General features: G+C 41.6%; 1 protein-coding gene across 1 annotated transcript in view; it reads right to left on the reverse strand.

Annotated features, from left to right (window-relative positions):
* Positions 1 to 291: 291 nt before the first annotated feature.
* Positions 292 to 23,279, reverse strand: part of LOC138844224 (histone-arginine methyltransferase CARM1-like) — a 148,579-nt gene continuing 125,591 nt past the window's right edge. Inside the window, exon 2 of the mRNA XM_070051464.1 lies at positions 292 to 511. Within this exon, the coding sequence (XP_069907565.1) occupies positions 324 to 511 (188 nt within the window). The 3' untranslated portion in view covers positions 292 to 323. The remainder of the gene's footprint in view (positions 512 to 23,279) is intronic.

Genomic DNA, 23,279 nt, shown 5'->3' on the forward strand with positions numbered 1-23,279 from the left:
GTGATTCTAAGGCAAAAAAATAGGATGAAATCTTTCTGAATTCATGGTAACATGAATTTCCATCGTCAACCTCGGCTTTAGGTAGAGTCAGCAAGAGGAGTTAAGAGGTGGGCAATGCTTGGTGGCCTCTCTTGCAGCTCTGGGTGAAGCAGGATCAAAAGGAGGGATAAGAATAAGAGCTCCCATACACAGGAGAAGATGAACTGTTCTGCAGCCATGATAACAAGTAAACGCAGAAGCAGTTATAAACCACTTAATCAACTGACGGCAATTTGCATAAGGACACAGACTTCTACAAGCCACCAGAGGAATAAAAGGGAATGTCAGTGCTTCATGGGATTTGTCTTTGCCAAAGACAGGGGATCAGGATAGGCAGAAAACTTACCAGCATGAGATTCAAACTTCAGCAAAGCAGTGCTATACCCCCGAGCAATCAAGATGGACTCCTTGCCCACACGGCAACACTCAGTGTCTCTGTTGAGTAAGCATTTAAGGATGCAGGTGCCATTCTCTATAAAGAATGAAGAGAAAACAGGATTAGCCAAATCCATCTTCAGCACAGTAAAAATATTCACCCATGCCTTTACAACATTCTCTGATCTTCTCTAGCCCTGCCATGTCCAATCCTTGATATACTGCCTCCTGGAATGTAGGTGAATATGAAGATGACAGATAAAAGAGTTGAACCTAACCATGGCCAAACACCAGTGCTGTGTACGTGGGTTAACTCAGGGCTCCAAACTAACTCCAACTACCTTTTGCCTCTACGTCCTGGGTCTTGTTATCTAGAACTCCTATGCAGCTTGTGCTAATACTGTATTTCTTGACACCATCCCAGGAGAGCCCACCTAAGGCCTCTCTGGTTAATTCCTGAAGATCTGCTGTATGCTAGACATAGTGTAACAAATTTCTATTATAAGTATGATAATATTTTGAGAAGTTCATGGAAAATAGAATTAAAAACTAAGCATATTTTGATGCAAAATATTTTGGAAAATTAGGGATTTTTTTGTAACAAATATTTTCCTTGAACTTTTCAAGGAACCCTCATCTATCACTGTCTAATGTTCCTAGGTAAAGACAGCATTAGGATGCAAATGCACAGCTAATAAGTGGCAGGATCAGAATTGAAACCCACGTGTTTGACTTCAAAGCCATGTTCCTTCTACCACAAAGAGCAAAGGTAAGCACGATGGAGAGAGAACTTAGATGACTAGAAAATAAGTCACTACTTTTCCTTTTACAGGTTAGGCAGCCTTTTGGTAATGAGGGAGTTATAGTGTAGTGGAAAGGACAATGAACTTGGAGCTTTGGTTTCATCTTTGAAAGTAAACTGATGAATTTCAATTAATCACATTAAATCATATTTTTATTATGTAAAATAAAAATACAGTTGCTTTTTTCACAGGCTAGTGATAAAGATTGAACAATAACAGTAAAATAAGAACTAAAATTCCATGCAAACATTAAGGGACTGTTATTTTTTCTCTTAAAGTACACCTTAGTTTCTATACATTCCCCTAAAAGGAGAAAGCTTTCCATTTTCCCTTACAAAATCGAATACAGAAACTATATTAAATATATAATTGCATGTAACAATCTACTCTGTAGAACATGAGCACATGTGTACACACACAAACATATTCAAAACAGGCACAATGTTCCCTGAGTTCATCCAAATGCTCCTAGTGGCAAGATCTTCTTTCTAGAGCTAATATTCCTCTGTGTGTGTGTGTGTGTGTGTGTCTGTCTGTCTGTCTGTCTTCATCTGTGGACAGACATATGGATTGCATCCATACCTTGGATACTGTGAATAATGTATTTTGTTGCTTGTGGCATATACTCAGAAAAATGATTGCTAGGTCATATAGTAGTTCTGTCATTAATTTCTTCAGGAAACAAAGATCTTTTAAGCATTACAAAAAATCTGGATAGTACTTGTAACCATTCAGAATTTTTAAATTTACTATGCCTTAAATAAAGCCTTTAAAGAAAATTGAAAAGCTGTGATAAGTGAGGAAAATATCTTTAATACACATTACCAATACTTACTATCCCAATATGCAATTAGTATGAAAAATAAGAAACAAGCATCCCTACTGAAATGTCAGTGAGCAGGATGAATAGGTGGCTGACATCAAGCAAATGCTGCTAGGAAAAAAAGCAAAAAAGCAATAAGCCACAGAAATAATCAAAGAAATATCAGTGAAAGAACAGGAGATCTAACCGGTTGTCTCCTGTCAGAATTTCCAAAATATATACTAATTATACCAGACATGGGAGAGAGTATGAGAAAACTAAATGATCACTGCTGCAACCATAAAGTGTTATGTTTCTGTAATATATTCTATCCAGGTGGATCAACATTTTATAGATATTCTCTATAAGGTACTCTACTTGGATTAATGTACTTCCCCAATGGTGGGTGAATACATGTTTATTCATATTACAGTAGTTTACTACAGCTAGAAAATACAAAGAATCTAAGAGCACATCACTCACACTGTTAGTTAAATAAAACAATGGCACCTCCACACTCAGGCTGCAGACAGCAGGTATAATATTTTAGTATCAATTTAATGCATTTATTTTCATAGAAAGCTGTTTAAAAAGACATTCACCAAAATGTTATCAGTGATTTCTTCTAAATGGAGAAATCTGGAGTCATTTTAAAAATATTTATTTCCATCTACTTGAAAGGCACAGTGGCGGAGGGAGGGAGGGAGGGAGGGAGGGAGGGATAGAGAGAGAGAGGGAGGAAGGGAGGGATCTTCCATCTGCTGCTTCACTCTCACTCCTCACATGCCTAGGGCTGGGTCAGACCAAAGCCAGGAACCAGGAACTCCAGTTAAGTCTCCCTCATGTGTGGCAGTGACCCAAGCATTTGCGCCATCATCTGCTGCCTCCTAGTATGTATTAACTGGAAGCTGGATGGAAAGCAAAACAGCAGAGACTTGCAGCAGCATTCTAATACAGCATGTAGGTGCTGCAAATGATGGCTCAACCTTCTGTGCCCAGGAGGTTAATTTTAGTTTTCTCTTTATAGAGTTCTTCCTTGCTGGAATCTCCTATGTAACTACTAGCTTTTATAAACTGAACAAAAAATCTGTTTTTATTTGATAAAAACAAAATATACACTAAGGCATTTCATAACATTCTCATTGTTAATAGCTGTTATTCCATTAGTTTTTCTATTTATGACATTAATTGGTAATTCATTCAAAAATGTTTACTGAGGAATTACCATATCCAATAGAATCATTAATTTCTTTTTCATATTTATTCATAGAAATGAACATCTACCCATGCTTTTTTGTGTTAAGCTTACAACTTCCAATGTTGGTTTCCTTTCCTATCCTTTGATCATATTAAGACATAAAACAAACACTCTAAATGATTTACATTAATTGTATCAAGATAAAAGTACAGCTATTTCAGAGGAAAATATATTCCCAATGGAGAAATGTGCCTTAGAAGTATAAAGAATGGACAATTGAGAAATGAAGAAATACAATAAAAATTATTGTGGAACCTGTACAGATCCCACTGGAAACACTGCAGCATTGGTGGAGGATGGAACAGTGAAATCCCTTCCAATGTACGTGGCTCTGAAGGTACAGGGCATCAATATTTCTACCAAGTTATTATTGCTACTACTAGTAATTATAACTACAACTGCAGAACACTCTGACTTCCCCTTCCAGACATCTCATTTCACCCTTTGAGTGACCCAATTAGGCTGGCTACTGCTATGTATCTGCAATCATTGTGCTTTTGAACTTGCTCTCATCAGAGATACTCTGTTATTTCAAAGGCCAAGGCCTGAGTTGCTGGTCGCAGCAAAGTACCAAGCAGAATGAGTTCATGGATGTAGAATTTAATCAGCTTTAGAAAAGCCCAGGGCCTTGTTCCCTCCTTGATGAAAAGCCACTTGTTCTCCCAGAGGTCTCTCAAAGAAAATTATAAAGATGGCAAATCCAGATGCTACTCCATCCTCTCCTCAGCACCATCTGACCGACATCCAGAGGCCCACCAAGAAACTTTGGTTTTATCCATTTAGACAAGCAAACATGGAAAATGCCACTGGGTTAGGTTAAGAGAACTGTCCTTGCTTCTCCTCACCAGTAATTCTCTATTTTCTCAACATATGTACATCCCCCTCTCCCTACAGTGCTGCAAATGCAATAGTTCAATTCCCACAGGAGAGCTATTGGCTGGCCAAGAAGATAAGGTATCATGCATAATCTAAAATATGATTTCGATAAAAAATTTTTATATAAATTCTTTGACAGAATAGAACTTATTTATTGAAAATATGGTATATATGCCAACTCTGTGAGGACCCTTTAAAAGGTATAGAGCAAAATAAAATTAAAAGATGAGTTTATTTGGATGCAAACTTTTTCAAAATCCAAACATAGTGCTTCTTATAACATATACTTTTCTATCAGCTTTTTTAAAAAAAAGATTTATTTATTTATTTGAAAGTCAGAGTTGCACAGAGAGAGAAGGAGAGGCTGAAAGAAGAGAGGTCTTCCACCCACTGGTTCACTCCCCAATTGGCCGTAACGGCCGGAGCTGTGCCGATCCAAAACCAGGAGCCAGGCGCTTCTTCCAGGTCTCCCACATGGGTGCAGGGGCTCAAGGACTTGGGCCATCTTCTACTGATTTCCTAGGCCACAGCAGAGAACTGGATGGGAAGTGTAACAGCTGGGACTCGAACCAGTGCCCATATGGGATGCTGGTACTGCAGGTGGAAGCTTTACCCGCTACGCCACAGCACCAGTCCCCTCCATCAGCTTTTTGAAGACTTCTCTTATGCATGGATTTCAAAACTCTTTCACCAAAATAAGCTTAGCTTTCAATTCAATTTTCCTTTAACTTTTTTTTGAAGTCCTTCATACCTTTTAACTTCTTAATATTTTTTTTTTATCTCGAGACAGAGTCTGCCTAAGGACTGCATGTCCTAAAAAGGGATCACTAAGTATTTATTACATAGGCAGTATCTATACAGACAAGTGTGCAGTTACTGTTATTAACAAACATAACCAAGAAGGAGTGAAAAGAGAGGACAGTGTAGGATTTAGACATCAATTTTTTTTTTTTTTTTTTGACAGGCAGAGTGGACAGTGAGAGAGAGAGACAGAGAAAGGTCTTCCTTTGCCGTTGGTTCACCCTCCAATGGCCGCCGCTGCAGCCGGCGCACCGTGCTGATCTGATGGCAGGAGCCAGGATCCAGGTGCTTTTCCTGGTCTCCCATGGGGTGCAGGGCCCAAGCACCTGGGCCATCCTCCACTGCACTCCCTGGCCATAGCAGAGAGCTGGCCTGGAAGAGGGGCAACCGGGACAGAATCCGGCGCCCCAACCGGGACTAGAACCCGGTGTGCCGGCGCCGCAAGGTGGAGGATTAGCCTATTGAGCCACGGCGCCGGCTAACATCAATGTTGATCATATTAATAATGAAATATTCTATGAGATATGACAAACTAGTAATAAGTGATATCGTCACAGCTTCTTTGTCTGCATTACCTTATAAGTAGAATTTTGTGTTTGCAAGGCCACATTTTAGGCTTTTTCTTGCTGGAGTGATGACAGAGAAGAAACACTCAAAATTGATTGAGTCTGTTTGAAAGCATCCAGAAATTAATAGCAGAAGAGAAATGAAGAGAATGGGAAGAGAAGCAGGCAAAGGAAGCTGCAGTGGGGGCTTCTAAGAAAGCACACAGCACTCCCAGAAAAGCAACACAAACACTGCCAATCAACTATCAGTTGTTAAACTGCAGTTTGGTTGTTCTGCTTATTTTGAAAAGGCTATCCTGTTCCTCCTCATTTTGTTTGAAAATCATCCTAAATCTACACTGTTCAGTCACACAGCCATTGTATAGTATTATCATTACCTTTCAGCTCTCATTTAAGAGTTACGTTAACACAAGTCCTTATATAGATATTGCTGTAGTCCTCTTGGCTGTTCAAAGTCATCTCCCTGTAGCATCCTTAGGAAAGTCTTACTGAAAAAAAAAAAAAAAAACTCTTTAACAGATTCCTTCAGAGGGGTCCTGGAATAATAATCCTTGAATTCTGGCATGTCAATAACTGTCTTTATCTTTTATGCTTTTGGAGCTCAATTTTTCTGGATCTATCATCCTTGGCTCATATTTTCTTTCTCTGAGGATCTTTAATATATTATTTCATTGTCTTCTAGAGTATACTATTACTTTCTTTTTTTTAAGGCAAAGGGTTTATTGGGGAAAATGCAGCAGACTGGAGGGAAGGGGCAAGAAGGAAAAGGAGAGTAAGAGAGAAAGAGAGAGGAGAGGAGAGAGGGGAGTGAGAGAGGAGAAGAGGAGGCTAGAGAGAGTGAGCAGGAGAGAAGAGAGAAGCTAAGAGCCATGTGTTCAGGAACAGGTCCTTTTAAAACTTTGCCGGAGGGCAGGCAGGGAAGCAGGAGCAGTGAATCCCATAAGGATGGGGGTGGAGCTTGACACAGGTGGTTGGGCCATGTGGCCACCTGGCTTTCAGGAATGGCGGGGGGAGCCAGGGCATAGGATGTAAATCAGGGTGTAGATCGCACCATAGATAAAACTGCACCAGTTTCCTAACATCCCCCCCTTTTGTTTTTTATAGAGCCGGAGTTGTATGGGATTACATTAGTCCCAAAAGTCCAGGAGGGGTAGAGGGATGATGATCTATCTTTAGAGCTACTTTCTGCTGTCATGGGGCGATGAGGTACTCTTCGCTGGCATGGGGTGATGTCTCAAGCCGCAGTCTCCTGGGTGGGGAGCCAAGTATATCCCTGTAGCAGCATTTGGTTGACCACCTGGTTGCTGAAGGCCTTGGTTCATTCCATATCACCTGCTGTAAACACTTAAAACAGACACTGTAGTATAAAAGTCAGGGTGAGAATAGCAACCAATGATCCTAAGAGTAGCATTAACCAAGTAATGAGAGGATTTCATAGAGGAGAGGAAATGGTGGGGTCTCTGGACTCATGTAAGGACAGTTTGATGGATGCGGTTTAAAGCTGACTCTAGCCAAAACTGGGAGAAAGGCCACTTAACTTTTGCAGGTAGCGGGGTTTGTCTGTAGAGAAATTCTGAACAATCATACAACATTAAGTGGGGGAGAGGACCATCAGTACACACAGGTCAGGAGTAGAACCACTGATGTTAGAGTAGAGGCTATGATTACAAAGGAATGAGGCCCAAGTGGGCTAGATACAGAGGACAGAGTCATTATTAGAGAACCTAAGAAAGGTGCTATCTAAGCTACAACTAAGTTTTCTGATTGAGAGCCAAATAGAACCTGACAGAAGGGGCCTGATAATAATCTGGTGGGCTTTGAAGCCTTGTAAATTATGAGGCCAAGACTTATCTATCTCTTCCTAGGGTACATCCTAAGGGAGGAGTGAACCTCCTTGGGGAAGGCACCCTGTTGACTTCCATTACCTAGCTGTCCTGGGAGGAGAGTTGGCCATGTGGGGAGCAGCTCGGACTAGACTGTTACTGGAATTAAGACTTATTCTATGCATCTGCTCTCCCACAATATGGCGCTGGGAGAGAAGTAAACAGCTTCCGCACAGCTGCCTCCAGTTCAACCAATTAACTGTAGGACTTGCTCCTGATTGGAGAGCAGCGTACTCGGCGTGTGGGCAGCCGAGTTGGGATTGGCGGAAGAGGACTATAAAGGAGGAGAGAGACGGCATGCACCAGGAACATCTATGGGGAACATCTAAGGGAACCCGTGCAGCCCCCGAGAGAACCGGCCGGCGGTGTGCCGCTCCCCTGCGGAAGTGGGGAATGTGGCCAGGGGGAACTGCCCTTCCACGGAGGTGGAAGGGATAGTAGCCAACCCGGGAAGAACCAGCAGCAAACCCGGGGAGGGCCGAGCAGACGAAAGAACAGCGCAGGGTCCTGTGTCGTTCCCCCATGAAGACGGGGAGCGACATAATGGTGCCGTGACTCGGATAGGAAACCTAGGACGGATAGCAAACTTAGGAGGGAAGAAACGGGAAGAACTGGGAAGGTACCGGAGAGAGAGACTAGCAAACAGCCTAGGGAAAAGCCGGACGAAAAAGGAGCCGGAAGAAGCTATTGAAAGCCTAGGCATAGACTCGGATACGGACTACGGGGGGAAGCTGGGAGAAATCTCTAAGGTCAAAAGCGAAAGTGAAAGCTAGAACAAACAGACTCGGATGCGGACTGTGGGGAGAGGCCAGGAGAAATGAGGGAGGAATATTGTTGGAAGAAAACTTAGGGAAACATACCGGGTAGAGAAAAGTGTTAGGGAAATTGAAGCCGCGGGGGGGCAGGCCGAGGCGGAAACGGAAGCCACTTTGGGGTTCTCAAGTTAGCCCGGGAATAGGGGGCGAAAAGTTGAAACCAGAAGCTGAGACGTAAGCCAGGTTGGGATCCGTCTGATTAGCCCGGGGAGCAAAGGACGAGAAGCCAAATCGTGGGGCGGAGACGTACGCTGGGTTGAATTCGCCAGGCTAGCCCGGGGAACTTAGATTGAATCCTAGTGGCGGAGACGCAAGCTACGCTGTGTTACTCGCGGAAGCCGCCGCGTGCAGAGAGAGCACGGGGCGTGAATAGATAGGGAACGCTGGCGTAGGCCGTGGTTCAGACGCGAAAGGGTTAAGCGTGGAGACCGCGGAGCGCGCAAAGCCGAGCCGCGCAAAGCCGGGAAGCTGCGCAGATGAGAGAGGCGCGCGGGCTGAAGCGGCGCAGAGCCGGGAACCCGCCGGCGGGGCGAGGTGCCGGAAAGCTGCGGGGATAAGAGAAACAGAAGTTTAGAAGTAAAAGAGAAATAGAAATGTTGGCAGACAGAAGTAAAATGGGAGAAATAGAAATGCCCGGAGATAGAGAAATAGAGAAAAATAAGGCCTCCCCTCAACATGCCAATTAGAAGGCTTGGATTCGGTCTGCCCGATTAGTGAGGCGATGAGTACCTGGGCGGCTAGCCGCAGGTCACCGAAGACAGGCACGAATTAACATCAGTAAAGCTTCCCCACAATGCAACAATTAGGAGGCTTGGATTCGGTCTGCCTGATTTAAGGCGGTAAGCGCCAGCAAAGCTCGACCAGAGTATGAGCTGCAGGTCACCGAAGATAGGCACAAACCAACACTAATAAGTCTCCCCCACAATACGGCAATGAGAAGGCTTGGATTCGGTTTGCCTGATAGGTTTTGTAAACACCTGCAGGCAGTTCTAGCAGAGCAGAGTATGCGCTGCAGGGCACCGAACACAGGCACGCATCAGCGCCTAAAAACCTCCTCACAACATGGCGAAGAGAGGACCTGGATTCGGTTTGCCTGATGGATAGGACTTGTAAGAGCCTGTGGCAACTCTAGCAAGTAGAGCAGAGTGTGTGCTGCGGGACACCGAAGACAGGCGCGTATCAACGCCAAAAAATAAAAAGAAAGGGGGATCTGTGGGGAGCAGCTCGGACTAGACTGTTACTGGAATTAAGACTTATTCTATGCATCTGCTCTCCCACAATATGGCGCTGGGAGAGAAGTAAACAGCTTCCGCACAGCTGCCTCCAGTTCAACCAATTAACTGTAGGACTTGCTCCTGATTGGAGAGCAGCGTACTCGGCGTGTGGGCAGCCGAGTTGGGATTGGCGGAAGAGGACTATAAAGGAGGAGAGAGACGGCATGCACCAGGAACATCTATGGGGAACATCTAAGGGAACCCGTGCAGCCCCCGAGAGAACCGGCCGGCGGTGTGCCGCTCCCCTGCGGAAGTGGGGAATGTGGCCAGGGGGAACTGCCCTTCCACGGAGGTGGAAGGGATAGTAGCCAACCCGGGAAGAACCAGCAGCAAACCCGGGGAGGGCCGAGCAGACGAAAGAACAGCGCAGGGTCCTGTGTCGTTCCCCCATGAAGACGGGGAGCGACAGGCCAGGTGAACGCAGGTGGCATCTCTAACAGGAAATTTACAGTTCTGCCTGCAATGTTGCTGACCATACTTGGCCGTCCCCTCTGCAGCAGTGGTCACCTTGGTAGCTGGGCCGAGTGAAGGGCTTTTCAGCTTAGAGCCAATAAGATCTGTGGCTCTGACCTGGTCGACCTTCGACTCCAGGGCAGTTCCATTTCCAGTGATCCAACTCTTGGCAGAGCTGCCAGGGCTCTTCATAAGCTGACTTCTGCTGAAGCCCAGGCTTACCACATTGAAAGCCACTGCAGTGGACTGGCCTGTTAGGTCTCCTTGATGGCAGATGACTGTACAGAGCTACATTTAATAAGCCTGCCACCTATCTTTACATTGCTTCTGATGCCTACCTTTCTTTTCCTCCTGGTTTTTGTTAAAACAGACCAGAGGATGCAAGTCAAGGAGGTGCTCAAGTCCCATCTCTAATCTTGGTGGACTAAACTACAAGTCTATAGTTACAGGCCTGTTATATAGTGGTTTATGTTGAGGCAGACAATGCCTGTGAGGAAAGCTACGTCCTTACTTTAAAACTTTCTCTCCCTTTGGTCTGAAAGGGAGGTCTTCACTGTTTACTGTGCTGATGGTGAAGTAGATCTAGCTGTGAAATTATAATTTAAGCTTTCATTTTGGCTATGCTATTACAGAAAATGTTAGCCATCCCTTTTATAAGATCTAAGAATCAAATTGTGCACCTTGGAGAGTCCTTCAGAATAGAATTAGTTTCCTACCTCAAAGAGAATAGAGAAATGAGAACAAGTCGGACTTAGAATACAGAAATGAGGGAGCCAGTCGCAGATCATTGACAATAGCAATATCACTTGAAAACTTAGCAAACAGTTTCAACCATTAGATAACAACTTAAGAAAACATTTACCAGAAGGTCCAATACCTTCTATAAATTTTAAGAATACATGTATTTGGAAACATCTCTTAAATATCTAACATGGTGTAGCTTGTTTAACCAACAAATTCAAGCACAAGCTTATAAAATATTTTTAGTTTCTTTCTACCACCAAGTTTAAAACATCTGATACAGAGATTCAGGTCACATGAATTAAAATGTATCTCTTATTAACTTTAGCAGTTTAAATTTATGGGCAATCTTAGCTATAAGCCAACTAAAATAAAACTCTTAATAAATTTTCCCATTTAGACATACAATATGTATACACATATAACATAATAGAACAATATAGCAGTTTCAATAATAGCTTTTTAAACTCTTTAACTGATTTCTAATTTACCAATTGATACAAATTACTTTCTGTTCTTAGTAACTTCGGTTAACCATACTTTCTCTCAGTTGGTACCTGTAATACATTATTGGCTTCATCTGTTTACAAAGCCATCCCAAAGTACTGAATACAATAGAATTGGCTGGGAAAATCCATCAGAACCTATAGGACAGCTAAACACAGAACCAACAATGCTTTAGTTTTATGAGCAGCAAATCTGATATATAAAACTGTGGATGACAAAAGACTTTAAGTCGCCACATTTAAAATTATAAACTCGTTAACCAAGAGGTACTTGCTTACTCACACAGTATTTTTTAAAGCACCTATAGGATTTTACAAAGCATTTAACTCTTTTAGGCATCTGGGCCTTTCTCATTAAGATGAGCATCATGTCTAGTAACACCAGATCATTAGACTTTTTAATTTTCAGACATTTGTAGCAGTAGCATTTTATATTATAGAAACTTAAAATTTAACGCCACTTCACATCTTGATAGTACTTCTAATATAATCCAAATAGCCTGATTAGTTGGTGTGTCTACAAGATGAGAGACTTATATGTCCTTTGATTTTTTCAGTTGGGCCCAAACTGGAAAAACCGAAGTTCAAAATTTACTGGAAATTTCAGAATCCAAATTCTTTGGAACTTTGATTTTTTTTTTTTTGAATGCCTGTCAAGGATGCCAAGAAGGCTCAAAATCCAAAATATCTGGTTAAACTAACATTCCTTAACATTACATAATATAGACCAATTTTGATCATTGTTACAAGGTGATTATTCAAATGTTTGAAAATAAGCACATATTTAAATAACCCATAGCTCTTAATAAAAACAGCTGTTTTCAATTAGAATTTAACAGAGACATCAAGAGAACAAAATAGATTACTTTTCTAATTCTATCATAGGAAAATAGATTACATTTCTATACTTATGATGTTTTCCATCTGTCAATGTCCTTGATTTACATTTTGAAATAATCTGTTAAGAATCTCCAAATTAAGACATTTTTAAATAAGGTAACAAATCAAATTTCAGCCTGAGTTACTCTAAGCAATGTTGAACTATTTTCATAGACAGTTTATAAACTAACCCAAATAGTTTTTATAGAATATAACATGCTGAGTATACAAAAGTTTACATTTAGATGCACTTATTGCATTTGCCTTTACCCAATTTAAATTAGCAGTTACACCTAAATGACTTAAGATGCTCATATTATATTTCTCTATTTGAATTCATTTAAAATTAAAATTGCATTCATCTAAAACAAGTACTAATTACCCATTGCTGTTTCATTGAGTACTGATTACCCAGAAACCTTTTAAAATAAGTTGCAAAATAAGTCCAGCAAGTTACAAAGCAATATTTTTAAAGGTAGTGATCTTCCTAGATTCAAAGAGAAATTCCTCCAAACTCAGTGTCTAGTTACTGTTGCCTTTTTCCTAAGAACACCTTAGGCCCATGACATCATAGTCAATCAGCCGCGTGGGGCTGCTTCTGAAGCAAAAGTTCAGGCAGCTGCCAACAGCTCCCAAAGGTGATGGTGCGCCAGAGGTCAATGCACCAGGGACAAGAAGTGATCAGAAGACCTGATTTTCCTGTCTTGCTTGCTCATGATAAAACAAAAGAGCTATCAGAAGGTTGGGATACCTAATTTGTTTCTCAATAAGCAGGAAGCCTAAAAGGATGGGATCACCACTCCCTTGCTATTCTTACGATAAAACCAGAACAAGAGAGGGAGAAGCAAAAGACCAGTTGGAGGACAAGGGCTGTAGAGTGAAAGCATGGAGACAATCATTCCCAAACTGATAAGACAGAGAGTGTAGACTTTGGGCCAGGCCTGGTTCTAAGATAAAGTCTGAATTCCTGGGTGGGCTGAGATAGTGAAAAGCTGGGGCCACGAAGGTGGAAGGCAGAGGTTTTGGCTTAGGCATTTGACCTCTAGTGGAAACCTTGGAGGCCAATAGGACCTCGGCCAGAGAGCAGTACACATAGAAGGTTTAGATCAAATATAGAAAAGCTTGAGCATATGGGACTGCCTTCCATTTTCCTGAACGCTTGCAGAAGTGATAAAGATCTTGAATGATATCAGAGTCAAACTACTTTGGGCTGATCCCTTAGGGCCAAACGTGCACCATGGAGGGGCCAATTTTGATTGACTGTTAAGGTCATACACGAGCCATGAGAAAGATGAGGCATCAGCGTTTGAGGGCTAGAGCCAATTTGAGAGGGACCATATTACTTAAAGAATCGAACGGAATACGGTCAGAGAAAAGTTCCCATTGCGACCTGTAGAGTCAGATCTGTGGACTGCAACCTCCCTTGAATTCCGGCAGTCTGACTAATGAGAGGATATGGGAGCAGAAGGCAGGGTCGTCACCCAAGAACCCACTGGAGCCCGTGGTTTAGCCTGTAAAAGGGGAACAGAGGTTGAGTCATCACTCACACCCACTGTTGCCCAGACACAGTGTCCGTAGAGACTAAAAGACTAAAAGCCTTAAGTAGGAGTTGTGGTTAGTGTCTAGTACTACGACTTTTACGAGAGTAGCAGACAAGCAGACGACAGTAGACCACAACTCAAATAGGAGTCGCCGTGAGCATTTCCCATTCCACGTCTTAACTCAGAATTTGGAAGGCTGATGTGTGGATGGAGATTATAGAGCATTTGGTGGCATGGAGGAGTCCAGAGGTGTGTTTTGTGACCGGCAGAAATCCAGGACCCCAGAGCAGTTCAGAGATCCCCCAAAGGGAGAGCAAAGTCGCTGGGGGATGCTGGATCACCAATGTAAGGTTTTCCTGGCCAATGCACCAATGTTACGTATTTCTGTTAGGCTGTCAAAAACACACCAAACACCAGAGTAAGGGAAAGGGTTTATTGGGGAAAATGCAGCAGACTGGAGGGAAGGGGCGAAGAAGGAAAAGGAGAGTAAGAGAGAAAGAGAGAGGGGAGTGAGAAAGGGGAAGAGGAGACTAGAGACTCTACTATTACTTTCAAGAAATCTAAAGATACTTTCATTTTCTTTCTCTTATGGAGAACATTAATTTTATCTGGATATCCAGTGATGGACAATACACACATACAAGGAACATTCTAACTTTCACTGTCTGAATTGATTATAATGCAGAATGTTCTTGTAAAATTTTGGGGGGCACTTTAAAAAAATCACCTGTTTATAATTGTATTGCCTTTTCAGATTCAATTTCTTTTTATATGTCAAAAGTTGTACCTCAAAATATACTGCAATTTTTGGTTTGGGTTTGAAAAATGGATGAAGAATGGAATATTTGACTTTGTCTTTATGGTTATTTGAGCACCATTATTAGAAGCAGAAAAAAAGTAAGGAGATGGTAGTGAAATACTTGAAAATGGTTGAATATTTAAACCAAAGAGCAACATCTTGAAAAGAATAGTCATTTAACCTGGAAAATGACACGAAAATGCCCTGGGCTGTGGATTAAATGTCCACGTACGAGACTTGTATTTAGAGCCACGGTGTAGTCACCATTGGAGGACTAGATGGCCCTATTGTTGCTGTCACTGTAATCTTGTCTCTGATCAGGTAAAATGCTCACCAGTTAATAAGCCAAGATTTGTGTTCTTATTTTTCTTTTTTCTTCTGTCTTTGTAAAGAAGCATATGAATTCCTGACTGTACATTTTAAAAAATCTAAGCAGAAGGACATGCAAAAACAGTCATCATCAACTTGGATGTCATTTTATAAATCAACACTGTGTGCTTCTGTATGAAAATATATAACATTTCATAGTTTAAGAAAAGATATATATTTACTTGCTTTCATGCAAAATACAAACTTTTCTCTAGAAAATTTCCTCTTTCTTGGTGATTTAGAAACATGTGTACTGAATGCATAGGAAAACCATTGCAGTTCAAATTTGTCACACCATTCTCCTGGTCTTTGTAATCTGTTGACTTGGGTTTTGTGAGAATTTTGTTGTTATTCGTTTTTAAAATTTAGTTTCCTTATTCCACTTTTTAAATCATTGCTGTATTTTTTTTTGTTATCCTGTTGAATTTGATACTGATCTTAGCATTTTTTTTTTTTCAGTATAGGGCCCTGTCTTTCTCTTATGATCCCACACTCATTTGCCAAGGTAGCCAAAGGGTTTTTTCATATTTGTTTAATGCCCTCTATCACTTCCAGATTTCACAGGATCTACAGTGATCCAGCCCTTAGGCCTTTTCATGAGCCTCATGTACCCACTCACTTCACGTGTTAGCTGCTATGAGTGACCTCAGCATCCAAGTTTTAGCTGCTGTTCTCAAATTGACCTGTTTCCTATCCAGTGAAGATCCAATGATTCTTTTTGGGTTCTAATGTTCTCAGATGTCCTGCAACTTCATTCTGCTTTCTCTTAAATGGATGTTAATGAACTATTATACAGATAAATAGACATATAGGGAATCTACACATATAAATAAAAGAAGAAGTATACATAGGAAACAACAGTGGTTATTTCTGAGTATGAAGATTATGTGTATTTTTATTTTGAAAGTGAGCTTTTCCAGCTTTCCCCCCTCCCAAATATTCTAGGACAAATTTATATTAAATTTGTATTTATACAAAATATCCCTGAGTTAATTCAGGGGCAAAAATTAATCACCTTAGGGGCTGGCACTGTGGCACAGTGGGTTAACACCCTGGCCTGAAGCACCGGCATCCTGTATAGGCACCCGTTCAAGACCTGGCTGCTCTACTTCCAATCCAGCTCTCTGCTGTGGCCTGGGAAAGCAGTAGAAGATGGCCCAAGTTCTTGGGCCCTGCACCCGTGTGGGAGACCCAGAAGAAGCTCCTGGATCCTGGCTTCGGATCAGCGCAGCTCCAGCCATTGCGGCCAATTGGGGAGTGAACCATGGGATGGAAGACCTCTCTCTCTCTCTCTCTCTCTCTCTCTCTCTCTCTGCCTCTCCTCTCTCTGTGTGACTCTTACTTTCAAATAAATAAACAAATCTTAAAAAAATTAATCACCCTAAATCAAAGTTTCTTTGGACTTGGTAAACTCTTCTACTAAAGGATACAATATAATTCACTAACCTCAAGAATTACTACTTACTGCAGAAAGCAAGGCAGAACTCTTCAGCACAGGGTAAAGGCCAAAAAAAAAGTATATAATACAGAAGATATTATATTCCAGTTCCCAGAACAACTCAACAAGGAGCAATACTCAAATCTGGAAACTACATGCTCTTCCACAGGCCTAAAATCACAAACCTTTATGACTTCTCTCCTTCTGATACCAATGCTTGCATGAGCACACCTGCAGTTAAGGCGTATTCCTTAAAGCAAAATAAAGATCATTCTGGTTAGGACAATTTCTCATTTTTTAGTTCCCCAAACAACCACTGACAATATATCTGTTCTGTTCCGGACACCCTGCTAAGAATAGATGAATCACATTTGCTTTCTTCCCTAGGCAAAGCAAACTATAGTTGGTATCAGAAAAAGCAATTCAATAGAATAGTACTGAGAATAGGTATATGAAACTTGAGCTGAGTTTTTAAAGAATAAGTAAATGTTTACCAGACAAACAAGGAAAGGAAGGTTGTCTCAGCATAAATGAAGAATGACCAAAGGAACAATAACAAATTACATGGAGAATTAAAAGAAATTAATTCCCTTTATTATTTGGTTGGCATTATTACAAAACGTCATAGTACAGGGTAACTATTGGGTACATGAAAGCATGTCATAGGTGGCAAAACACTACATAATACCAGAAATGCCTATTATTACTGGCTTGTGAGATTTCCAGTTCCCAGTCGATATACAAGAGGGCTTTGAAAATAGTTCACAGAAAATGCATAAAGAATTTTTACACAGATTTCAAAAAGGTGCTGCACCAAAATAAACATTTGTTAATTTCATTTCCTACAAACTTTCTGAAGTACCTTTGTACATATTCTTCCAGCTATTCAATATAACACAATGCTAGGTAGTGCTGTGAAGGGATTTTGAAGTTGTAATTAAGGTACCAAATCAGTTGACCTTTGATAGAAGGAGATTATCTAGCTATACCTGACCTAATCATATGAACTCTTTACATCTAGATCTCTAGATCAGAGATAGGAATTCAGAGATGGTTATTGTTGGCTGGAAGATGGAGGAAGCAGGAAATGGGAGTGGTTAGCTTTTTTTTTTTTTTTTTTTTGACAGGCAGAGTGGACAGTGTGTGAGAGAGAGAGAGAGAGAGAGAGAGAGAAGGTCTTCCTTTACCGTTGGTTTTCCTTTGCCGTTGGTTCACCCTCCAATGGCCGCTGTGGCCAGCGCGCTGTGGCTGGCGCACCACACTGATCTGATGGCAGGAGCCAGGTACTTATCCTGGTTTCCCATGGGGTGCAGGGCCCAAGCACTTGGGCCATCCTCCACTGCACTCCCGGGCCACAGCAGAGAGCTGGCCTGGAAGAAGGGCAACCGGGACAGAATCCGGTGCCCTGACCGGGACTAGAACCCGGTGTGCCGGCGCCGCAAGGCGGAGGATTAGCCTAGTGAGCCACGGCGCCGGCCAATTTAGCTTTTAAATGCTGAGGACAACCCCATGCTGACTCCCAGAAGGAAATGTAATTACATTCTTACAACACCATGGAACTGAATCTACAAATATTAGGAATGAGCATGGTGGCAGATATTTTCTAGAACCTCCAGATAGAAACTCAATCTACCAACACCTTGATATCAGTCTTATGAAATTCTGGGCAGAGAACCAAGTCACATTGTGCAGGGTTTCAGAGATACAGAAACTATTAACTAAAAACAAACAAAAATGTGTGCTGCTTTCACTGAGATTGTGGTAATTTTTTACGGATCAGGAACACTTGTACAGACAGATGATCTAATATTGAAGCATACAAGTCTGACTCATGATCAAAACATCAAGTTCTTTTTGGGCCTCACTTTAAAATGAATGAGACAAAGTATTCTCAAAATGCAATGAAATACAACAAGGAGAAAAAATTAAACAGAAACTAGAACTTCAAGGAAGCAGCACTTACACAAAAATGGAGAAGTGCTTTTGAATATAATTAATATAGAAGTGTTTCTAGATGATAAAGTCAAGGAAAACTTAAAAAGTAGAACAAAGGAAAACATGACAAAGAAGAGGAAAGAAAACAGAATAGCATTAAAGAACTATGGTTGACATTCCACCATTCAAACAACAGGAGTCCTAAAGGGTAAAAAACAATGTAGGAATTCAGTAAAGAACCCAGAAATTTCTCAGAATTAAAGAACATGAATCTACAAGTTATAAAGATTCCCTAAGTATCTACAATAATAAATGAAAAATCATGTTCATACATCTAAGCACATTGTCGTGAAATTCAGAGCATCAGGAATAAAACTGAAATTGTAATAGTATCGAGAGCACATAGAAAAGGAAAATAAATTGAAGCAGAGGGAGGCCGGCGCCGCGGCTCACTAGGCTAATCCTCCGCCTTGCGGCGCCGGCACACCGGGTTCTTGTCCCAGTTGCCCCTCTTCCAGGCCAGCTCTCTGCTGTGGCCAGGGAGTGCAGTGGAGGATGGCCCAAGTGCTTGGGCCCTGCACCCCATGGGAGACCAGGATAAGTACCTGGCTCCTGCCATCGGATCGGCGCGGTGCGCCGGCCACAGTGCGCTGGCCGCGGTGGCCATTGGAGGGTGAACCAGCGGCAAAAGGAAGAAAAGGAAAATAAAGTGACAGCGGACTTCTCTAGTGACCCTGGAAGCTTAAGGGAAATTGAAGAACCTCAAAAATTATAGCACAAAATTAATTTTAACCTAGATTTCTATGTTCAGTCTATCAGTGAGGCAGGTACAGAAAAGGTAATGCATGTTTAGATACAAGGTAATTTTTTGAAAAGAACCTCCTATATAGTTAGAAAACTACTGGAGAATAATCTAGGAAGGATTAACAAATAAAGAAAAGGAATTGGGAAAACAGGAGATATTGTTTAAGGAATGGGTAAAGAATGCTGTTAAGAGCCATGTCAAGGTAGATGGTTTGACTTACTTCCAAGGAAATATAAAGGGACTTCAAGATGTTCATGAAAGACTCATATTATGATACAGACAGGGCAACTGCCTATACAATGCCAGAAAATGGTACTCAATGATTCTCAGGGTAGCACGGTCTACCAGAACCATCAACTTAGCAAGCCTTTATCTTCATATACCAAAATAAACTTATCTTTTAATTGCAATTTCACATGACCTTTGAAGTACCTTCATCTCTGATATGTAGGGTTCTTTAGAATACTGGCAAATTTATTATGAATCTGGAGTAATGAATAATAAAAGGAAGCAATCACCTTCTAAAAAAAGCAAATAAAACAAAAAAAATTTTCAAGAGAAGAGATGTAGCAGCCCTAATGAACACTATCTACTAAGCACAAGGGCATGGCAATATAATCATTGTGGAAAGGGGCAGGAAGAGAAAACCACCTGCTAGAAATGCTGCAAAAGCACCAGATTCTCATGAGAGAATGTCCAAAATACATAAACCAGCAAGTAACAGCAAAATCATATTCTTAGAAAATAGAATTAACAATTGAAACAAATAGGTGAGCTAAAAATGTTTACCTCCAGGGAGCAGATTAGGGAAGAGGGGTAGGACAAGGAACTTCTGTTCCTTGTAAGCTTTGCATTCCTATCATGTGTTATTCTGAATAAAATTGAAATTGTAATTATTAATAAAATTTACTTAGTGCTTATTTATGCAAAACCCTTCATGTATATAATCTCATATAATCCTGGAATTGGGCTATACAGCTCCTTTTCATCACAGATTAGGAAGGTTAGGCCCACAGAGATTAAGTGCCTAACCCAAGATTACACAGTTTCTGGTGGAGCCAGGACTTAAAGCAAGGAAGCCTCACTCCAGAGGCTATGTTCTCAACAAGTGCGGTGAGATCAATTCTTCTCTAAATGGACATATTTACATGGAAGTCAAAAACATTCTGAGAACAGAAGCATTGGCGTCTCATACCCCTTCTCTCTTGAACTGCGAAATTACTAGGACATTTCTGCTGGACTAAGGAGGGCAGGCTTCTCCAAAGGAAAAGACAAAGGATTCCCCACTGAGAAACTCACCACAGGGAAAAGCAAGTCTAGTATAGGCAGCATGGGTTCAACAGCTGACCATGAGGCCTGGGATTAGCTGGTCTGGGTTCCAGCACACTAAATCTGGAAGCTCCTTCTTGTCTGGCTACCCTGGCATCTGGCTGAACAGGTGGCTGTGAGCCATTGAGCTATGATATTGATCTTGAATGTACAGCCATTGAGAACCCTTTCACAACACTGGTACTAAGAAGAGTTTGATTCTGGCCCTTCTTTCTTACAAGATTGGTTGATTTGAAAGGCAGAGCAACATGGGCAGTGTAGGGAGCATGCGTATTCCATCTGCTTGTTCACTCCCCAAATGACTGACACCAAATGTCACGGAATGAGAGTCACCAAAGCCAGGAGTCAGGAACTCCATCCTGGTCTACAACTTGGGTGGCAGGGGAAAAAGCATCTGGTCCATTTTCAGCTCCCTTCCAGGGTGCATTAGCAGGAAGTTGAATGGGAAGTGGGGTAGCTGACGCTACTATGAAATGGGATGCCAGTATCACACGTGGCAGCTTAACCCACTGCTCCACAGCGCTGGCCCCTGAATTTGGCTCTTTTATTTTTTTTAAGATTTATTTACTTGAAAGTCCAAGTTAGAGAAAAGGAGAGACACAGAGAGGGAGGTAACTTTCATCCACTGGTTTATTCCCCAGCAATGGCCAGCACTGGGCCTGGAGCTTCATCCAGTTCTTTAATGTGGATGGCAGGAGAAGCCATCTTCCATTGCTTTTTTCAGGCCATTAGCAGGGAGCTGGTTCAGAACTGGAGCAGCTGGGACACAAAACAATGCCCACATGGGCAGGGTTTTACCTGCTATGCTATAACACTAGTCCCCTGACTCTGGCTCTTAATGTTGATCAGACAACAGCTTTCAGGCCTCAGCCCTCCCTCTGCCCTTTATGTTTAATATCTTGGTGAGCTGATAAAGCCTGGATGTTGCTTCTGCTTCATGTAGGTGCTCCCCTGCCTATGCATGAGAATTCTCATGCTCTCCCCCACCATGGCCCCAGTAGAAACCAAGGTCACTCTCTTTTCTTTATGCTCCTTCAAACCACTTGGGATTGTCTGGGAGGCCTGTCCTGCTGTGCCCAGGATCTAAGTTACTTAAGTAATAAACCTTTCCATAGCTGCTTCTTGCACCATCATTTTCCACATCTGGAGACTTTGGGGGAGGGGATCCATCTGCCTCCGCAGCTGACAGTAAGAACTGGATAATGTTAGGTCAGACTGAGGGGCATTAGGTTTTTGTTTTTAGTAAAAACACTTTTATTGAAGTATTGACACAGATACTACTTATTTAAAATATACTATTTGGTGAGTTTTTGTATACCATAAAATCACCACAGTGAAGATAATGAACATATTAATTAGCCCCTAATGTGTCCCTTGCATGCCCAGGAAGCTACTGATTTGCCTTCTGTCAATATAACTAAGTTTGCATTTTCAAAAAGTTTATGTAAGTATAAATATACATACATACATGCATACATTTCTAATTTTTTATTTAGTTTTTTATTTTTAACAGATTCAGTCTAGTCCACAGAGGGCCACTGGTTTTTAATAGCATAAATGGTGACTAACTGGTGACCATTCAGACTGTTTCCTTATACTCAAAAGCAGAGTCGACTTCTTGTGATAAGTTAGCACCTGCCATTCTTGGATAATGTGAAGATTCACAAAGACACTGAGGGGAGAATATTTTTCTAATGTGTTCAGAAGCAGACTCAATTGATTACATGGAAAATTGGATGTGATGTAACTGCACTTGCTATCAAGCGAGTAAAGCTAATCTCATCATCTACTATTATTAGAGTGTCACTTGAGAAAGAAGCAGGAGGAACTAGAAACATTGCTTTGCCTGCCTTTATGGCACAGATACTATACACAGGGCATGTCACCTAAATAGTTCATTTGGAGCAGGTCATAGTATCTCCACGTTATAAAGAAACTGACGCTCACTCAGATGTGTAACTCGTCTAAGACCACAAAAGACAGGTCCAGCTGGGAAGATACCCTAGGCAAAATAATCATGCTTGATTGGATGCCTGAAATTCCAGCATTAAAAAATCATTTTTTAGTGTTTTCCTCTAAGATTCTTTTGTATATAAGATATAGGTCACTTCCAGGTAGGTTAATGCCTGAATACCTCAAGTATGAGAAGAGGACAGACATATGGGGGGTGGGGGCAATTAGCCATTACTTGCTAAAAGAAAAACAGGAGATTAAAGGGGTGTATATTAGGCACAGTAATTAAGATGCTGCCTAGGGCACCAGTGTCCCATATTTGAGTGCCTGATTTCAAGTTCTGGCTCCATTTCCAAATCCAGCTTCCAGCTAATGCATACCCTGGGAGGCAGTAGGTGATGGTCAAAATACTTGGGTCTATGTCACCCACATGGAAGACCCAGACTGAGCTCCTGGCTTCCGCCTGATCCACCCACAACTAATGCAGACCTTTGGTGAGTGATCCAGCATATAGAAGATCTCTCTGTTTCTGTCTGCCTTTCAAATGAATTTTTAAAATGTTCTTAAAAAGATGGGCACTTGAGAACAAAGGGAGGATGGTGGTGCAATGTCTAAAAAAGAGAAGCTTCCATAGGCTGATGCCAACTGAGGCACCATACAGGGTTAAGATACTGCAGCTCCGCCCTACAATCCTGGGATGCTGAAGCTATGTATGGCCCTAAAGATAACCTAGCCCACTTTTACAGGTGGCGAAACTGAGGTGCAGATTTCAACGTTACTTTTCTTGGATCACACAACCAATGTAGAACAATAGGACTGGAAGAAGAGTCCACATTAGTCACTTTCTTTTTCATAGCAGCTTCAGGGCCACTTACCATGCAGAATAAGATCTGTTCTGTTATGTTCATAAAGATCTTGCCTACAACAAAACCCAGTCCAAGTGTGTTATATAAGATTGTACTATTCGGAGGAAAGAATAATCTGTCAAAACTTCAGTTCACACCCTTTCACTTTTTAATTGAAAAGGTTACTGGGATCA

The sequence above is a fragment of the Oryctolagus cuniculus genome, chromosome 1, assembly GCF_964237555.1.
Source record: "Oryctolagus cuniculus chromosome 1, mOryCun1.1, whole genome shotgun sequence".
Lineage (NCBI taxonomy): Eukaryota > Metazoa > Chordata > Mammalia > Lagomorpha > Leporidae > Oryctolagus > Oryctolagus cuniculus.